The sequence below is a fragment of the Drosophila kikkawai genome, chromosome X, assembly GCF_030179895.1.
Source record: "Drosophila kikkawai strain 14028-0561.14 chromosome X, DkikHiC1v2, whole genome shotgun sequence".
Classification (NCBI taxonomy): domain Eukaryota; kingdom Metazoa; phylum Arthropoda; class Insecta; order Diptera; family Drosophilidae; genus Drosophila; species Drosophila kikkawai.
Window position 1 is genome coordinate 20,739,012 of NC_091733.1, and position 17,334 is coordinate 20,756,345.

General features: G+C 44.7%; 4 protein-coding genes across 10 annotated transcripts in view; 2 read left to right on the top strand and 2 right to left on the bottom strand.

Moving 5' to 3' along the window:
* The window catches only part of LOC108084668 (serine/arginine repetitive matrix protein 1), a 28,933-nt gene extending 20,018 nt beyond the window's left edge, over positions 1–8,915 (top strand). For 3 of the 4 annotated variants that reach the window (XM_017180992.3, XM_017180994.3, XM_017180991.3), the window contains exons 2-4: positions 3,476–3,755; positions 4,188–4,490; positions 4,567–8,915. In XM_017180992.3, coding sequence (XP_017036481.1) covers positions 3,698–3,755; positions 4,188–4,490; positions 4,567–8,192 — 3,987 coding nt within the window. In that variant the 5' untranslated portion in view covers positions 3,476–3,697 and the 3' untranslated portion in view covers positions 8,193–8,915. Of the gene's footprint in view, positions 1–3,102; positions 3,262–3,475; positions 3,756–4,187; positions 4,491–4,566 lie in introns of those variants that run through there. The other variant, XM_017180993.3, reaches the window with a different exon arrangement.
* Positions 8,916–9,167: 252 nt separating this feature from the next.
* On the bottom strand, positions 9,168–12,075 carry LOC108084687 (protein maelstrom 1-like). 3 transcript variants are annotated; one of them, XM_017181023.3, is made up of 4 exons: positions 11,895–12,075; positions 11,658–11,826; positions 11,180–11,583; positions 9,168–11,071 (listed from the first exon to the last, which is right to left on the bottom strand). In XM_017181023.3, the coding sequence occupies exons 1-4, from the start codon at positions 12,006–12,008 to the stop codon at positions 10,058–10,060; spliced, it is 1,701 nt and encodes a 566-aa protein (XP_017036512.1). In that variant the 5' UTR covers positions 12,009–12,075; the 3' UTR covers positions 9,168–10,057. The 3 variants fall into 3 exon arrangements, with proteins under 3 accessions (XP_017036512.1, XP_017036511.1, XP_017036509.1); XM_017181022.3 differs by having other exon boundaries at positions 11,138–11,583; XM_017181020.3 differs by having other exon boundaries at positions 9,169–11,583.
* Positions 12,076–12,423: 348 nt separating this feature from the next.
* mRpL14 (mitochondrial ribosomal protein L14) lies at positions 12,424–13,113 on the top strand. The gene has a single exon (XM_017180936.3). It carries the CDS (start codon positions 12,532–12,534, stop codon positions 13,015–13,017), a length of 486 nt encoding a protein of 161 aa, XP_017036425.1. The 5' UTR covers positions 12,424–12,531; the 3' UTR covers positions 13,018–13,113.
* A 347-nt stretch (positions 13,114–13,460) lies between these two features.
* Raf (Raf oncogene) lies at positions 13,461–17,159 on the bottom strand. 2 transcript variants are annotated; one of them, XM_017181000.3, is made up of 5 exons: positions 15,487–17,159; positions 15,259–15,387; positions 15,035–15,175; positions 14,546–14,919; positions 13,461–14,480 (listed from the first exon to the last, which is right to left on the bottom strand). In XM_017181000.3, exons 1-5 carry the CDS (start codon positions 16,426–16,428, stop codon positions 13,901–13,903), a joined length of 2,166 nt encoding a protein of 721 aa, XP_017036489.1. In that variant the 5' UTR covers positions 16,429–17,159; the 3' UTR covers positions 13,461–13,900. The 2 variants fall into 2 exon arrangements, with proteins under 2 accessions (XP_017036489.1, XP_017036488.1); XM_017180999.3 differs by having other exon boundaries at positions 15,259–17,159.
* Positions 17,160–17,334: the final 175 nt, after the last annotated feature.

Genomic DNA, 17,334 nt, shown 5'->3' on the forward strand with positions numbered 1-17,334 from the left:
ATAACTATACAAGTTTGTATATTTCTAGATATATGTATATATATAACTTAACGTGTAGCGCCGTGTTTGTCTGTTAACTGGGCCGGCAGAGCCACACTACTTGTGTTGGAAGTGGAAATCGATAGAGAGCGTTACTTAACCAACGTGCCAAAGCAAACAGTTCAATTACGCCAGATTTTTCACATATACTATCTACCAAATAACCGTAACACCAGGCCCTATATAGAAAGGGATAATTGTGGGCTTATGGTAATGTTAACATCAATCTAAGGCGTTTTTATATATATATCGATAAGGCAGAGTATAAAGTTCAGAGACCAAACGCTAGAGAGTAATTTAATTTTTATTTCAATTAGCCGGTTCAAAAGGCCCCAAACACACTTAATGTGTGATGGTATTATTGTTGTTGTTGTTTTGCGGCTGTTGATGTGCTATTAGCCAAGCTCATTATTTTTGGCAACACACCAACCAACCGACCGACCGCAAGCCATGTTTATGGAACGTGATGATTTATGGCAAGAAAACATTTCTCATCGCCGCCTCATGATAGCCGAGGAATTTTTACTTACTCATGTTTATTTCAAGGGGAACTTTAGTGACTGACTATAAAGGCCAAAGCTAACAAAACAACAACAATACCGAATTGATAACCAAGAACCCAAAAACAATAACAGGTAAACAGGTGGAGAAGAGTGGCAAATAACAGCTGAGAAATCGACTTGGCCAATACCTTCGCCTCCTCTCGAGGTTTACTCAATTGAAATAAATAATAACAAGACAAGGAACGTACTATTGGGAAGCCGAAATTTGTATACCCTTGAAGGAAGCCATAGAATCGAGGCATTGACTCGCCTGTTAATGCTGATCCTGAATATATATGATTTATAGGGTCGGAAATGACTTCTTCGCTACTTTGCAAGCTTCTGACCGAAAATTTAATACCCTGTAAGGGTATAAAAATTATATACGAATGAACAGAAAATGAACTAAAAATAATATGGAAAATACTAGACACTGTGCTAATGCCTAGGTAATCCCTACAATTGAATAATTTTCCATATAAACCAATTATAGTTGAGACATTAACGAGAGGGAATTTGATTAGAAATAAAACCCGATTGCCAATAAAGTGGGAGTGCCGATATACCCAGAGGTATGTCTATATTCTTCTTCTCTTCTCTTCATTATTTTTGGCAAATCCATTGGGGATCGATAAAACTTGACTCCATGTTGAGTTTTATATCTAATTAGGCTGGCTAATAGTTGGGCTAATTAGTTCGGGGCTGCTGCTCATTAAAAAGTAAACACAAATCGATTTGCCTCAGGCAATCCCATGGATATAGGGGCGCGTGTCTCAATCACGAATAGTAAACATACAGTGCCGACCATGAGCACAATTTAGTAATTGAAAAACTTGTATTACATGGTTTTTTTTTTTTTTGTAGTAATTAATTGTGGAAAATATTTAGGAAAGTATAAATTTATAAATTCCATTTTTCAACATTTCAATAATGAGTTATATTCTGTTCAGAACTCATTCGATATATCTTCTTTATGAGAACCCTCTACCCTCTCTCTCTCTCTCTGTTCTAGAAATCAATTATAGTCAATTATTTGAAAGGTTAACTATTAAATTAATTGGAAAAATTAAGGGAAGTCTACTTCCTGTGGGAATCACTTACTAGCATTCAAACCTTACAGCTTTGAAATCTACTGTACATGGTTAAGTCATGTGAAATTAAACTGTATCTGTGTATTGATTGCTACAGAGAACAAATTGTGGGGTATATTTTATATATTTGTGAAATAACTCTTAATTTCTTTAACTATTATCTATGAAGAATATCAGTTTGAGGGCTGATTTTAAATAATATCTATATATTTATGTTATTATTTATTTATTAACTATGAGTTGGAGTTGAAAATAGGGGTATATATCCATAAAAAAGTCAAAATATTGCACTAAATAAAATATCGAAAATATTGTAATGGTTAAAATATCTACATATATTGAAAAAAATCCTCAAAATATCACCTTTAAATAAAAAATATCGATATTTTTTAATAATATCTGAAGCACGGTAAATAATTAATTTGGCATTGTTGCAAAATTAGTTAGATATATATCATAAAAATATTGATTTATAACACAACGTTAAATATCGATTTGTGTATCGACTTTTACATCAAATATCGATAGATTATCAATGTATATCGAAGAACTACAGATAAATTATTATATTTTAATGCAAACATGAATAAATTAAAAAATTGCATAACTTTTTAAATTACTTTTAACGAAAATTCGAAATTCCCCGTAGAACAATGGTTCATTTTGTTGCAGTGTATAGCTGTAGAACCCAGTTGTTGCCTCGCCAATTGCCCGTAATTTGCATGGCCTCACACTCACACTGCTGCACAATCTAACTATGTCATTAGACAATAAGTAAACAGCGCCTACCTACCATGCCCCTTCCGCCTACTCCCCCGGAAAATCGCCTTGCCTTCGCGATTTACGATTTGCGATTTTTTTTTATTTTTTGCATTTTCCATTGTGTGCAAATACGAAAAAAAACGCACGCGACCAAAAAAAAAAACGCTTCTCAGTTTCTCTCATTCCGATTTCGATTTTCTTGGGCTTATCGCCGGCAATGGGTGTTTGTATGATATGAATGTGTGTGAGCCATTAAACAACCTGGCCGACAATTAAGCACTAAGCCAGGCGCAAAAGACGTAAAGCGAAAAGCAAATAGCTACAAAAATAAGAACGAAGGCATTTAATTGATAAAGCAAATACCGAATACACTGAGTATTCAAAGTTACTCTAGGAAAATTTGGAATATATATGAATAAATTATAATATATAAATAAAATAATATTTAAAATAAATATATATTTTCTTTTTTTGTTGATTTTTGATGAAAATATATATATATAGCTAAACAAATATGATTTAGCTGCTAATAAATACGTAATTAGGAATTATAGAGACATTCTTCGGAAATTGAACTATAAAAAAAAAGTTCACTTTGTTATGTGTTATTTTATTTTGATATTTTTTTTATAAAAATTATTTATTGGTATAGGTTTTTGAACCCACAAGTAGGCTTCGGAACATATATTTTATTTTTACTTTATTTTTTTCGATTTAACAAATTTTGCCCTCTGAATTATTATACGGCGACGATACTACACTTCATGTTTTTTTGTTGTTCTTTCTGGGGAATTGGAAGGGTATCATGGATGCGGCGCCATATAGTAGTGAGTATATGTATCTGCGGCAGATATACAGGTGGCAGGTGATAAGGGAGACCTAGGAGACCGCCGTCCCCCTCCATCATCCTTATCGCTCTAAGCTGATAAGAGGGGGAACCTGTGGATGGAGAGCGTCGTCTTGTGGCTCTGCGGGGCATTGTTTTGTAATCGGCGAGCTTTTAACTCACTTTCTGTCTTTGCCTTGCCTTTCCACTTGCAGATTTCGCAGCGCACAAATCGCACGCCATTTTCTAGCATGCTCTAGGAATCATCTATAATATTACGAAACTCGAAAAACCAAGTAACAAACAAAACCGAATAACGAGAGCAAGTCGACACACGTTTTGAGACACGTAACAGGAAACGATTAACGAAACGGAAACGGAAATTGGAGAGAGGGAAAGGTAAAGGGTAACACTGTCTAGAAGCCACGCCCACAAACATGAGCAGCATGAAGGGCGGCTTCTCCACACTTAACCGCTGGTTTGGCCGCAAAAAGGGTAAGTCAATCGATCAGTCAACCGATAGGTCCAACGATCACTAAAGTCAATCAAGTAAAGAAATCAAAATAATAAAATCTTTTGAGAACTTAACTTTAATTTCGATGAATAATTATTATTTTTAATTAATTAAAAGGTTTTTATAAATTTTTACAAATTTCCCTTTGAAAAGTTGTTGTAAAACAAAAAATTTCCTTCGAGTTTTTATAAATAAAAATTAAAAAATAAAATAAAATATTAATAAAAAAAAATTCCTTAGTTTTCATAAATAAAAAAACGTCTTTAATTTCATTACTAACTGAAAACTTTGTAGCCCGTTACGCATCTTATTTATTTATATTGTCTTTTTATCTTATTTGGAAGAACTATATAAATATTTCTTTGTATATAAATAATAATATAATAAATAAATAATTGAATCCTTTTCTCCAGACAAAACCACCACTGGCAGCTCCTCCATGGGCAAACTGTCCAAGTCAACCACACAGCTGCATCACCTGTCCACGGACACGGACATCAACGAGACTAGTCAGCTGGAGTACAACAGGATAACCCCAGTGCCGGCTGCCACCAGCAATGCACCCTTCGAACAGACCTTCCGCATCACGGTCCTGCTACCCAAGGATCAGTTGTTTGTGGCCAGACTCGGGGCCCGAGTGCCCCTCAGCAAGCTCCTGTCGCTGGTCTGTGACAACAAGCAGCTGGATGCGGACAAGTACGAGTTCCGGAGTCCAGGTGGGTTTGGAAATTCCTACAGAGATTCTATAAATGGTAACTAAATCCACTTCTCCACTCTCCTTTCTCCCTCCAGTGGACGCTAGTCAGGTGTATAGCTGCGAGTCAACCATCGGCGCAGTGGGTCTCTCAGAGATCCGTTTGTGCCACAAGTCCGAGTCGTATGACAACTTCAATCCGGATGCCATGCACCACAAGTTCCAGCGTACCGGCATAGCTCGCGATTCCCTGAGCAGCAGCTCGGACTTTAGCAGCAGTCGCCACTCCAAGGTGACGGCCAAGACGCCCAGTCCGTACAGTTCGAGTAACTCGCTCAATTCGATGGATTCCACTGGTATGAACTACACCCGGACACCGGTGGTGGTGCCACCGCCGACCAAGGTTATGGCACCGCCGCCGCGCAAGAAGCGAACGGCACCGCGTCCACCAAATCAGATATGCATTCCAGAGCAGTCTGTACCGGATATACCATCTTCAGTGGGTTTGAAGTCGGAGCCTGCTTACGCGGTGATTGTAAAGCGTCCACAGCTGTGCATGTCCACGCCCAATCTCTCCGGTCAGCCGGAGTTGGATTGCAATGGCAACAGCTCCAAGTCGCTGCTCGATGAGGACTCCGCCTCCGATGGACATTATGCCACGTTGGATATAAAGCAGCCACCAGTTCCAGCAGCAGGTGGACCAGAGCCAACGCCCAGGAAACGGATTATACAAATCAAAAAGAAGACGGCGCCGGCACCGCCACCTGGCGAGGACACCATATCGCTAGCCTCCATTCCAGAGCCGGTGACACCCACGGCCATGGTGCCGCAACCGGCGCCCAGGATCACAAGTCCGCTGCCAACTAGTGCAGCGCCACAAGTAAATGGGAATGGTAATGGAACCCCCAATGGAAGTCCTCTGGAAACACCCAATGGCATCCCTCAGGGAACATCCAAAGGCACAACCAATGAAAGTCCACATGGAACCCCGAATGGAACCCCCCAAGGAACACTCAATGGCACCCCTCTTGGCACTCCCAATGGCAATGTATCCAAGGTACTCCTCAACCGTACGCCCACCCCAGAGCCCCGCTCTCTGGGCAGTGCCACCGAAGAGGATGACAATGATGCGGCCTCAAAGCAAGCAGATTCGGGCATTGGTGAGCCAGCACCTTCTCCCTCATCCGTTACACCCGAACCAGAGGCGGAGAAGTCGCAGCAGGAGTCCAGTTCCGAGGACGACGAGGCCATCAAGGTGTACAACTTCAAGCTGTGCCAGACCTCCTCCAAGAAGGAGAAAGAGGAGACACCAATCCCCCCAAAGGCCACCAGTCTGGCCGAGCTGGCTGTTCTAACAGCCGCCGCCGGCGAGGATGAGGAGGAAGAGGAGGAGGAAGTGTGTAGAAAAGAAGAGGGACACATGGCCGCCAACACACCAAGTAGTGCCAGCGAGCAGACATCGCTCTCCTCGTGGAACTACTCGGTGCCCATATCACCGCCTCCCGATTTCTCCGATCAGCAAGGACGCCATCGCAGTGCTGGCTCTGTGAGTCCCGGTTCCCCGCTAGACGAGATTGTGGATGAGCTATCGGCCATCATCAATCATCAGGGACTGGACACATTGATCAAGAAACAGCCTGATCCTCGGCTGGCCGAGATTGAGGCTGCAAAACCGAATCGTTTGGCCAATTTTAGTATAGCCACGGCCAAGAGCACAACAAGGATAACCAGAGCCGACTCCTTTCAGGCTGGTTCTGGTGCAGAAGCAGAGGTAATTTCGCCTGGCGGAGGAGCTCTTAGCCTGCGCAGCACCTCTCATGTCTCGCTGAACAAGCTGGAGCAGCAGAACGGTTATGGTTTGGGCCAGCGTCGTTCCTCCAGCGAGCTAAGCATTGGAGAGTCACCCTCGCTGCAGAGTCTGGAGGTAATCAAGACTATACTCAATTCTAGGAAGAACAGCTTGGCTGAAAGCGGAGGCAGTACGTCACCAACTGTGGAGCAACCAAAGAGCAGGGTTCAGGAGCAGGAGCAGCCTCACTTGGCCAAAGAGGAGTCAACGGTGGATGGGGAAACTAGAGCATCTAGATTGGTTGCCAAGGAGACAAGTCAGCCAAGTCTTGGCCAGAATGTCAGGGCTTCTATACCTCCTTCTCCTGTCCAGGAGCCCTCACCTACTCCCCTGAAGAAGCAAGTGCCTGTGCCATCGTCTCCGGTGGTCCCGAAGCAGGTGGTTTCTCTGGTTCCACAACATCTGGAGTCTCCTCCTGTCCTCAAGAAGGAGTCACCTCCTGTCCCCAAGAAGGAGTCACCTCCTCCTGTAGCCAAGAAGGAGTCACCTCCTCCTGTAGCCAAGAAGGATTCTCCTCCCCCTGTAGCCAAGAAGGATTCACCTCCCCCTGCAGGAAAAAAGGACTCACCCCCTCCACTCCAAAAACAAACCCCTTCAGCTGTCAGCAGACTCCTCCTGGACCAACCTCCCCTTCAAAACCAGGTACCACCTCCAGTGGCAGTCTCCACAACTCCCCCGAATACCCCAGCCTCACCCGCGGTCACCATGAGAGGCAACTTAAGCCAGGTGGAGAGTCCACAGCCAGCCAGGCCCATCGAATTGGCGCCCAGCTCCAAGCCCATGCCACCTACATATCGATATTCCGGACCGCCCAGCATTAATTTTGCCACATGGAGTGAACGACCCAAATCCCAGGTGGCCATTAAGAACGAAGGTGACTATATATTCGGAGGAGCAGGCAAGGCCCAACCACCACCGGGAGCAGGAGGAGCCACCTCCAAGCTCACCATCGAGGTGGCTTCACCCATACTGAGAATGGGTATTTCACAGCGCAAGGAATACCATGTGCCCATCACGGTCAAGCCGCTCAAGGATGCAGAGGCGAATCAGACAGAGAAGTTAACCGAGGAGCCACAGCCACAAGCCCAAGTTCAAGTTCAAGTCCAGCCCCAAGTCAACAAGCAACAAGTCCAAATCCAAGCCACAAACCAAAACCAATCGTCGACGCTGCCGCGTCCAGCCAAGAGCAATCGGTTTACCCTGCCAGCTGGTAGTAATCATCACATCCAGGTGGTCACAAGTAGCACAGCCAGCAGCAATTCCCTGCCTAGACCCGTCTCCAGTCTGGAGAGGAATAGCAAGCCGGCGGCAGAGGCCACGCCGGCTCCCTTTGGCCAGAATACTTTAAGACGCACGGGCTTCAAGGAGCGCATGCTGGCCAGAGAGCAGCTGGAACAGGAACAGGCTTTGAGCATACGAGTGTCTGTGAATGGAACAGCTCCAGCAGTAGCTTCTGCACCAGTTTCTACTCCCACTCCCTTAGTAGCTCGTGTTCCAGCTTCTAATGTAGCTCCTGTTCCGGCTCCCAAGCCCACATCCCCCAAGCCCGCGCCGCCAGCAAAGAGCGTACATCAGCAGCAGCAGGTCTTCAAGACCGCCAAAGTGGAGGTGAAGCTCCAGCAGGAGCAAGAGGAGCAGCCCCCCAAGCCGGTGGTTTTGCAGGTAAAGCTGCGACCCACTTCCCAGCCAGTAACAACAACAACGACGACGACGACAACGCCACCACCACCGCCGCCGCCGCAAGTGCAGCTAAAGCCCGTGAAGGTTTTGTCGTCCGGAGGACGCAATGCATCTGCCGGATCCGCGCCGGATCCCAGGTCTCAGCTGCTCGAGGCGATACGCAATTTTAAGCGCGAAGAGCTCAACCGATCCTGAGGAGAGGAGGAGATAAGGAGGAGGAACAAACCCTGGGCACAAGAAGACGCACAAATTGTATTTTTTTTTGTACTGCAAATCTTGCGAAGATTACAGCCTTTCTTCAGTTGTAAATAGTTAGAAAGCAAAAAGCTTAACTAAATTACAGGATTTAGTAGAACCTGTCTCTGTGTGTGTGTTTTTTTATATATATATTTCCCCCCCGGAAAACCCCCTTATTTTTTTCTGTGTGCGCTTCTAAAGCGCCCAAGCTTATTACCCATTATTTTTTTTTAACTAATCTTAGTTTTTTTGTTATGAACTATGTAGTTTTTTAAAAAACTTTGTTTTAGTCATTAGGTCACAAGATAGATGCCCGCCCGAAGAGGAAAAGCAAAAAGGAAAATATCCACAAAGTAAAGGAGAGAAAACGATAAAAAGCGAAAATAATCGATAATGTATGCATAATATATCGTATGTTATTATATATATTTCGTATGTCTTAGTGAATTATAGTAACCAATTTTCTAACCAACATGTGGGACTGGTCTACTTAGTCGTGTCAAAAAACAAAAAACATAAACAAATAATGCGATACCAAGAGTTAATAAAGCTAATAAATTATTATTTTTAAACGCAGCACCATGTAATACCCGGCAGCCAGCAGTAAATGCATTTAGCGCTCATGTATATACATATATGGCATTGTATTAAAGTGAATAATAATAAAAGTACACAAATTAAGCGATTGTCTTGTCATATTTATGCGAATATTCAATGTGGTTGTTAAAGGTAAGGTTAAATGCCCTGGTTAATAAGTTTTACAGTTGCTGTATTAAGCTCGAATGGTTTACAAATTAATCAACAATTATTAGGACAAAAGACTTCTGTTTTCTATTTACGAATGAGTCTGTTAAATTATAAGTTAAATGTCCTGGTTAATAAGATTACAGTTGTAATATCATTGGTTGAAAGTATATTAAAACGACAGTTTTAGTATCAAAGCGTGATTTATTTAAACTGGTTTACAAGAATCAAAAGTTATGAAGTATTTTAAAATAACGAATTCATCTGTTCTTTTCAAATTAAGAATGTCAAATGTTAAATGTTAAATGTCCTGCTTAACAGAACTACAATTGTAATGTCATTGCTTGATTTTTATAAAATGGTTTTCAAATGAATCAAAAGTATATTTAGACAAAATGATTTATATTTTTAAATTACGAATGTGTCTGTTAACTTAAAGTTAAACGTCCTGGTTGACAGGATTACAGTTGCTTGATTTTTATAAAATGGCTTTCAAATTAATCAAAGTATATTAAGACAATCGTTTTTTGTTTCTGTTTTTAAATTACGAATGTGTCTGTTAAGTGTAATGTCCTGGTTAACAGAAATACAGTTTGAATATTCAAAGCTTGATTTTTATAAAATGGCTTACAAATGAATTAGAGTTTATTAAGCAAACAGTTTTCGGTTTCTGTTTTCAAATTACGAATGTGTCTGTTAAAGGCAAGGTTTAAATGACCTGGTTAACAGTTGGCAGTTACATTTTCGTCGCTAGCATTATATAAAAAAAGAAAAAAATAACTGAAATCAAAATTCTCAATTTAGAAATCGATTGGGTCGTTTAAATGTCCTGTTAAATGATTCGGTTAAGAGGTTTATTTGTATTATTATTATTTTTTTTATAATAAACCAAAATAAATAACGTTTAAGACTTCTGATGTCAAAATAACTTAAATACAAGTTTTCCAAATCAAATGAATGAGTTCGTTAAATGTTCTGATTAACAGGTAATAGTTCTCTACTTTTGCCAATTAAATTACATTTAAATTCTTCTTAAAAATGAATGAAAAAGCAAGAGGATCTTCGCTTACCCCAGATTGTTAATTTTCATATTCAAATGTGTCATCCGAGAAAAAAAGGCTTGAGTTAACTGGTTCGGGATATTTAACACTACACTTTTGGTCCTTATAGCGTCGTTCGCCTTCGCGACGATACTCCTCAACCTGTGAAGATGAGCTTTTTTGACCCGCGACTCGGTAACTCGAACTTCGACTGCTAATCGGCGAGATTTCCTCCGAAAACTCCTCAAGAAAGCCGCGCTGTGAGTTACTTGAAGGATTACGGCGAGGTCTGTCAGAGCGGCGACATTCCTCGATCTCAAAAGTGGAGTCCTTTTGATCCTTGGCTACATAGGGAGCAAATGCACTCGAACGCTCACTCCTATTCGGTGAGCTATCCTCCGAAAACTCCTTAAGAGAACGGCATTGTTTGCCAACTGATGGATTACGATGCTGTCCACCGGGTTGCTGATATTTCTTGATCTCTGAGTGGTCTTTGTAATTATAAGAACGAGATTCACTCGAACGTCGACTGCTAATCGGTGAGTTGTCCTCCGAAAACTCGTCAAGAAAGCGGCGCTGTGAGTTACTTGAAGGATTACGGAGACGTCCGCCTTGTGGCTCATATTCGTCCTCGTCCTCGTGTGGGTAAGCACGACGTCCAGCTTGTCGCTCGATGTCCTCCTCGTGTTGGTCCACGGTTTCGAAGAGGTCAGACTCACTGCTAATCGCAGAGATATCCAAACGATGACGACGAGTTTTCTGGGGCTCATTGATTCGCAAGTCCCTGAAGGATGCCAAAGAGTGAAAGGACTCCAACGAAGACCCACCAGCTAGCGTCACGCTCCAGGTATCCGCATTATGAATCCTGTAATTGGGCTTCACTGTGGCTGGAACATGCTTGCCGGGTTCCATAGTAATGTCCAGATCGCCGCACATATAATCGCTGAAGGTGAAGGCCCAGCGCATCACCATGCTCTGCGTACAGTACTTGGTGCGGTCGTTCGCCTCGTGGAACTTGCAGGCAATATCGTTGGTAAACTCGAAGAAATCCTTCTGAAAAACGGCATCCGTTATATAGATATTGAACTTATTATTCGGCAGGCCGACTGTGTCCAGAACCTCCTTCTTGAGGATAAAAAACAAATACTGAATGTCAAAGACCTCAATTTGAAGCAAGAAATCCTCCTTGCCCCTGCAGGCCAAGAAGCGAAAGCCCGACTCCACAATGGGTATCAACTCCTTAGTGGTAAAAACGATCGGTGGCTCATAGCCGCATTGCTTGGCCAGATATCTACTCATCTGGCTATAAAGCTTGAGGAGGTTGCTCTCGCCCATAGCCTTGGGCGGCAGCGGTAGATTGTGGGTGCCCGTTGAATGCTCCTGGGCATCCCTGCTCAAACCCAAACTGAGTTGGCCCGGGTCTATCAGAGTGCTAAAAACGGATTTTATGCCATCCTGGAGTGAGTACTCGCAGGCGGCGAACTCGGCGGGCACATAGACATTGTCATTGGGATCCTTGGTGAAGTAGTTAAAAGCGCAGAAAATTAACTTTAAGTTCTCCAAATCTGCAAGGAAAGCAAAGCTAGAGTAAGAGAGAGAGAGAGAGAGAGCGAGTGGGAAAGAGACAACTACTGCTAACCTTGAGACTTCTTGGCCGCCATTACGATGCGCTCGATGGTGCGCTTCATGTACTCCACTCGCTGGGCGGCCTCATCCACCTCGGGAAGCGTATTTTGGGGCTTCTTACAGGCACCGGCATAACGCCGGTTAGCTTGTTGGTAAATTTCGCGATCCTGCTTGGTCATATTCTTGGAAAAAAAAAAAAACACGAAACAACGGTTAAAGCAAACTGCGCAACAACGAAAACGAAACTTACATTCCAAATGCCGCTGCAGTAAGAAATCGCCTCGGAAAAGCTCATTTTTGGGTGATTGTAACGCCAATGGTTGGCAAACATCATGAAGTCACTTTGCTTTTTCGGCCGAGACATCGCAAGTGCACGAATTCTTGAGAAAACACACGCAATAAGAACCGAAAGAAAAATTCACCAGCTTGCGATCGCGCCAAGGAAAATGGAACTGCCAACTCGTTGATCAGAAAGCAACGGGACCTTTTAATATAACAGAGTAGACAAGAAAAGCTGTTGGGCTTAACATTCTGTTAGGTTAACAGTTTGCTTAAACCAAACAACGAATGCTTCTATTAGTTTAAGTCAAATGAAAGCAAATAACTATATAATTTAAATAGAAACCAACATAATTATTCAAGTGAATCAAGTAATAAGCTTTTTCTTTTCATTTAAGGTAATTCTTGAACATTTCATGGTAACTTTTAAACCTGCCGCTCTTTGGCCTTAACAGTGTTATAACAGAGTCGGCTATCGATTGTTTAAGCACGCGATACATCGATAGTATCATTAGCACCTCTATCTGGCAATAATAATTGTATAATTTCTTGTTTTCGTTTTTAATGAATTAAATTCCTGCCTAAAGAGGAAAAAATCACACTCTGCAATGGCTCTACGGTTAATGAGGACCTTCACCTTGGGCCCAGCCACTCTGAACGCCGTCGGGCGGCAGCAGCACCAGCAGCAGCTGATCCACACGACGCCGGCGTGCTGCGAGATTAGGAAACTGGCCCGCCTCCGTGTGGTGGACAACAGCGATCTGGGCAAGCGGGCCATGGCCGAGGGCCGGCCGCCCCGCTGCATTCATGTGTACAACAAGCGCGGCGTGGGTCTGATCGGCGACAAGGTCCTGGTGGCTATCAAGGGCCAGATGAAAAAGGGCATCCTCGTGGGCCTCAAGCAGAACCAGCGGCCCAAGCAGCCCAAGTTTGACAGCAACAACCTGGTGCTGATCGACGACAATGGCAGTCCGCTGGGCACACGCATCCATGTACCCATACCCACTGTCCTGCGGACGATTCTCAAGGAGAAGACGCTGGCCAAGGGAGCGGACTACACCAAGGTCCTGGCCATAGCCAGCAGATATGTTTAGATGGAGTCCCACTGAGGCCTATAGCCTTTTTTTGTTTGTTAAACTTGTAAAGATATGAAAAATCTATAAAATATATAAATTATATACAAAACTAAAGGTTTTTTTAAGGTGTTTTTGTGATCTTAAAAATTATTTTAAGGGAAATTTATGGTTTAAAACAAATTTTGAATTTGTTTATATAAATTATAAATTGTTTACAAAATTAAAGGTGTTTTTGTTAACTTAATGTTAAATTTAAGGGAAATTATGATTTTTTTAAAAGTTATTTTGAACTTTTTTACCGTTTTAAAGCATCTATGGGATAATTTTTACTTTGTGAGCAGGGTTTTTCCGTTTTTAGCTTCAGTTTGGTTGGGTTTCTATACGTTTCTTTGATCTTTTGCTCATTAAAATCCCAGTGACATCCTTTAGTTTTCTGTTTTGAAACCCAAAAAACAAACAACTTGAAATTTTATAGTATAAGTATAATATGTGTACAATGTAATTGCGATCAGCTAGTTTAGTTTTAGTTTTAGCTTTAGTTTTAGTTTTAGTTTTAGCTCAGTAGTCTTGCCTAACGTATATAAGTTATGATGCAGTTATGTATGTACACATGGGCGTTGCAGTTGCAGTTTAGTTTTGTTTTTAGCTTTTAGTTTTTAGTTTACAGTTTTTGTGTAGTTGTTAAATTTGTCGCAACAGAAATGCACTTTTGTCAGTTCCAAGGAAAGCAGCCATATCTCCGCCTCTCGCTCTCTTTCGCCGCTTATGTACAGGGGGTGTTGGGGAAAGTGTGTGTGGGTGGTAAATACATATAAATATACATATTTAGTTACAGATCACTTCGTAGAGGCTTTGGCTGCGCAGGATAAGTACAGGTACAGCTGCCCAGCATCTCATAAATTTAGATATTCCCTGCACTGCCAAAGAACTGAAAATTGTTGAAATTCACCGGCGTTTTGGGGCTGGGCAGGTACAGGAAGTCATCGTTCTGCAGCTGGGACTGCGTCAGATTCGGCTCGCTGGCGCTGCGATGGATCTTGGGCAGCGTGCGCAGCATATTCTCCAGCATGTTGAGCAGCGGCCGGAACAGCGGGCGATCCTTGGTCGTATACTTGATGCAGTCCTCGGCCAAACGCTTCAGCGCCTGCGGAGCATCCGAACGCACCTGGCTCATGTCCGGCCGCAAGAGGCCACGTCCCACCATGAACAGAATTTGATCCTTGTTGCTTATATGGCCATAGGGTAGGCATTCCGCCAGCAGTTCGTACATCACAATGCCAAAGGCATAGACGTCCGACTGGAAGGAGTAGGGGTTGAGCTCCTGCATGCGTATCACCTCGGGGGCCATCCACAGAATGCTGCCAGTGGGCTGGTTGGCCTGCTTTTCGCCAGACCAACGGGTCTTGGCGGTGGCCAGACCGAAATCACCAATCTTCACCGACAGATCCTCGTGCAGGAAAATGTTGTTGGACTTCAGGTCTCTGGGGGTGAAAAATTTAAGGATTAAAGGTTACCCTATACATTTATTTACATTTTCTGCTCTCACCTGTGTATTATGTTCTTGGCATGCAGGTAATCCATGCCCTGGGCCACCTGGCGACCAATATCAATCAACGTGTTCAGCTTAAACTTGGTCTCGCTCACATGGACATGCTTGTAGAGGCTGCTGCCCTCGCACCACTGCGTCACAATGGCCAGCGAGGGCTTCGATACGCAGCCCATAAACAGCAGTATGTTGCAGTGTCGCGTCTTCTTCAGCATGGCCACCTCGTTCTTAAAGGCCTGCAGCTGGGCCAGGCTAGGTGTCTTCACATTCAGGGTCTTGACAGCCACAGGACCATGCCAGTGGGCGCGATATACCGTTCCAAAGGAACCAGAGCCAATCCTGGGGCCAATTAGGATCTCCTCCGCTTGGATGTTCTGCAAAAAAACACAAGGAATTATATCAAGGATTCAAGGATTAAGGCTCTAGTTCTCCGAAGTCCAAGTCCAGATGGTTAAAGATTAACTATCTCTCTCTCTCTCTCTCTCTTACCCAATTCTCCTCGGAACTCTTGGCATCCCGGGAGAGCAGATTCTTGTTGCTCTCATCGGCGGACCTGGCCCGGGGTCGATTGTGCTTCAAGGTGCTGGTGGGCGAGGCCTGTGTGGAGTTGGAATGATCCGTGCAGGGATGCTGTGAGGGATAAAAAAAACCACAAATGAAGCTGGGAGGCAGGACAGAGATTAATCCCAAGACTCTCTCTATCTTTTTCTCACCGGCAATGGGGGTCTGGCCTGCATGATGAGACTCCGCTGGACATCGCTGGGCACCGTGCGTATATTGTTGATGCAAACATTTGGCGCCGAATTGGAACGATCGTCCTGGCTGATGCGCGGCGGACGACCCTGTCGATGGTTGGAGGCGGAGCATGAGGATGGGGGTTTTGAGTTGCTGCTGCTGCTGCCGCTGCTGCTGCACCGCCGGCTGCGGCTGCGGCTACTCACGTTGAAGCGTACGGCAGTTCCGCGTCCAGGAAAACCCACGCCATTATCCGGATTCTCGGCCAGCAGCAGCTGATAGTAGCTGTCCATGGGAAAGGGCTGGCACAGCATGGGCACCCTGCCCGCGCATCTCTGGTGGAACCGAAAGTTGCACTGGCTGCAATAGAAACCCGTGAAGAGCAGCCGACGGCAGCCCTCGCAAAAGACCAGCGAGAAGAAGGTCTTCCGTATAAACTGATGCTGCGTGTGCGTTCGTATGGGGAACTTCTCCAGCAGCCGCACAAAGATCTCCTCTACATGCAGGGTCCCGATATCCGTGTGCCACGGTATGATATGTCTTCCGCTATGCGTGGTGCTCACCTCGCACATATCCGGCGTTAGCTGGCGCAGCTTCAAGGCCTTCATCAGGGCATCGCACAGCCGGACGCCGGCCACCACCTCGACGGAGGTGCGCTGCTGATTGGGCAAATGGGCGCGCAGCAGGATCTTGGGCTGGCGGGTGAGGGTGCCACACTGGCTGGCCGGATTGGAGCCGCCCAAGCCGGAGTCAGTGAGATCGGTGCCGCCGCCGCCGCCGCCATGGATGCGAGCCAACTGTCGCTGCTGCTGCAGGATCTGGGTTTGATTTTGATAATGCGGCTGCTCGGCCGCCGTTTCTTCCGGCGCCTCATGGGATGACGACTGCTGCTGTTGCTGCTGCTGCTGGATCGCATTGAGTTGCTCCATCAGCTCGTGCTCCTTGGCCTCCAGCTCGTGCAGCTTGGAGGTGAGCTCTTGGTATTCGGTTAAGTACATGGCCGGCGGCTCCTGCAGATTGGCAAACTTGGCATTGAGGGCATCGATGTTCTCCCGGGTGACATGCTTGACCAGCTGCACATTGTGCAGCTCCTCGGCCAGGGGGTCATACAGCTCGCTGTCGCTCTCCGCGGATGAATCGCTGGACATGATGGCTGTGCCTGCTTTTGGATGATAGAGTTGCAAGTTGGAGGCGTAGCTGCTATTGGTGGCCTAGGAGGATGCATCAACTGATGCGACCATGACCCTGAAAATGCCAATGCCAATCTCTAAACGAAAGCGTATACGAATCCAAATCCGAAATCCAAAATCCGAGTCCAAATCCTTGACTCTTCGTGCGCTTGCGTTTTAATGGAGTTCAATGTCGAGGAGCCACCCACCAGCGGCTTTCTTGTGGGCGGGGGGCAGCATGTCGTCCTTGCAACCTCTGGGCTTTCCTCAGTTTCCTTTTCTTTCTTCTCTTTAACCTTTTTTTTCACTTACAATTTTCTTTGCAGTTCTTTTTTTCACCTTTTTTTCAGTGCACCTACACACTCACACCCACACCACCTGCCTACACACACACACACACACACACGCACGCACTGGTACGCACGCTAAGGTATGTACATATATTATTTACTGCGAAGGTCGCGCGCTGCCCGGCCCTCTCCTGCTGACCCCGCGCTCGCAGCTCCCCAGGAAGCTGTGCAAGTGTCCTGCCGCAATTTGAACTGCACGGCAACTGGGCGACCACGGGCTAGATTCCAGGCTTTGGCGTCCTTGCTGGACGCAGTGCTGTGCTGTGTGCGGCGGCGGCCAGCTCTCGGAACGGGACGCGGAGGACGAAGGAGCTGTTTTGGCAGAAGTTCAGGAATTTGTTTAATGCCCCAGCAGAGTTGCCAGATGAAAATTCGGCTCATCCCCTAAAAAATCCCAAAAAGCTGAAATTTCCCCCCTAAAAATGCTTACCTGATACTCGAACCACACCTATCGATTGTAAAGGGGAAAACTTTGAAGGATTTTGTTTAATTTTAATTAAATTAAATTTTATTTAATACATTTTATAAGGCATTT

Excerpts from the sequence above, each read along its gene's own strand:
- LOC108084687 (XM_017181020.3), bottom strand. The coding sequence starts at position 12,008 with ATGTCTCGGCCGAAAAAGCAAAGTGACTTCATGATGTTTGCCAACCAT. Across the intron at positions 11,827-11,894 it reads ACTGCAGCGGCATTTGGAAT|AATATGACCAAGCAGGATCG; the intron begins GTAAGTTTCGTT and ends TTTTTTTCCAAG. Across the intron at positions 11,584-11,657 it reads GGCGGCCAAGAAGTCTCAAG|ATTTGGAGAACTTAAAGTTA; the intron begins GTTAGCAGTAGT and ends CTTTCCTTGCAG.
- mRpL14 (XM_017180936.3), top strand. The coding sequence starts at position 12,532 with ATGGCTCTACGGTTAATGAGGACCTTCACCTTGGGCCCAGCCACTCTG.
- Raf (XM_017180999.3), bottom strand. The coding sequence starts at position 16,428 with ATGTCCAGCGATTCATCCGCGGAGAGCGACAGCGAGCTGTATGACCCC. Across the intron at positions 15,176-15,258 it reads AGGCCAGACCCCCATTGCCG|CATCCCTGCACGGATCATTC; the intron begins GTGAGAAAAAGA and ends TATCCCTCACAG. Across the intron at positions 14,481-14,545 it reads GCCAAGAACATAATACACAG|AGACCTGAAGTCCAACAACA; the intron begins GTGAGAGCAGAA and ends TTTCACCCCCAG.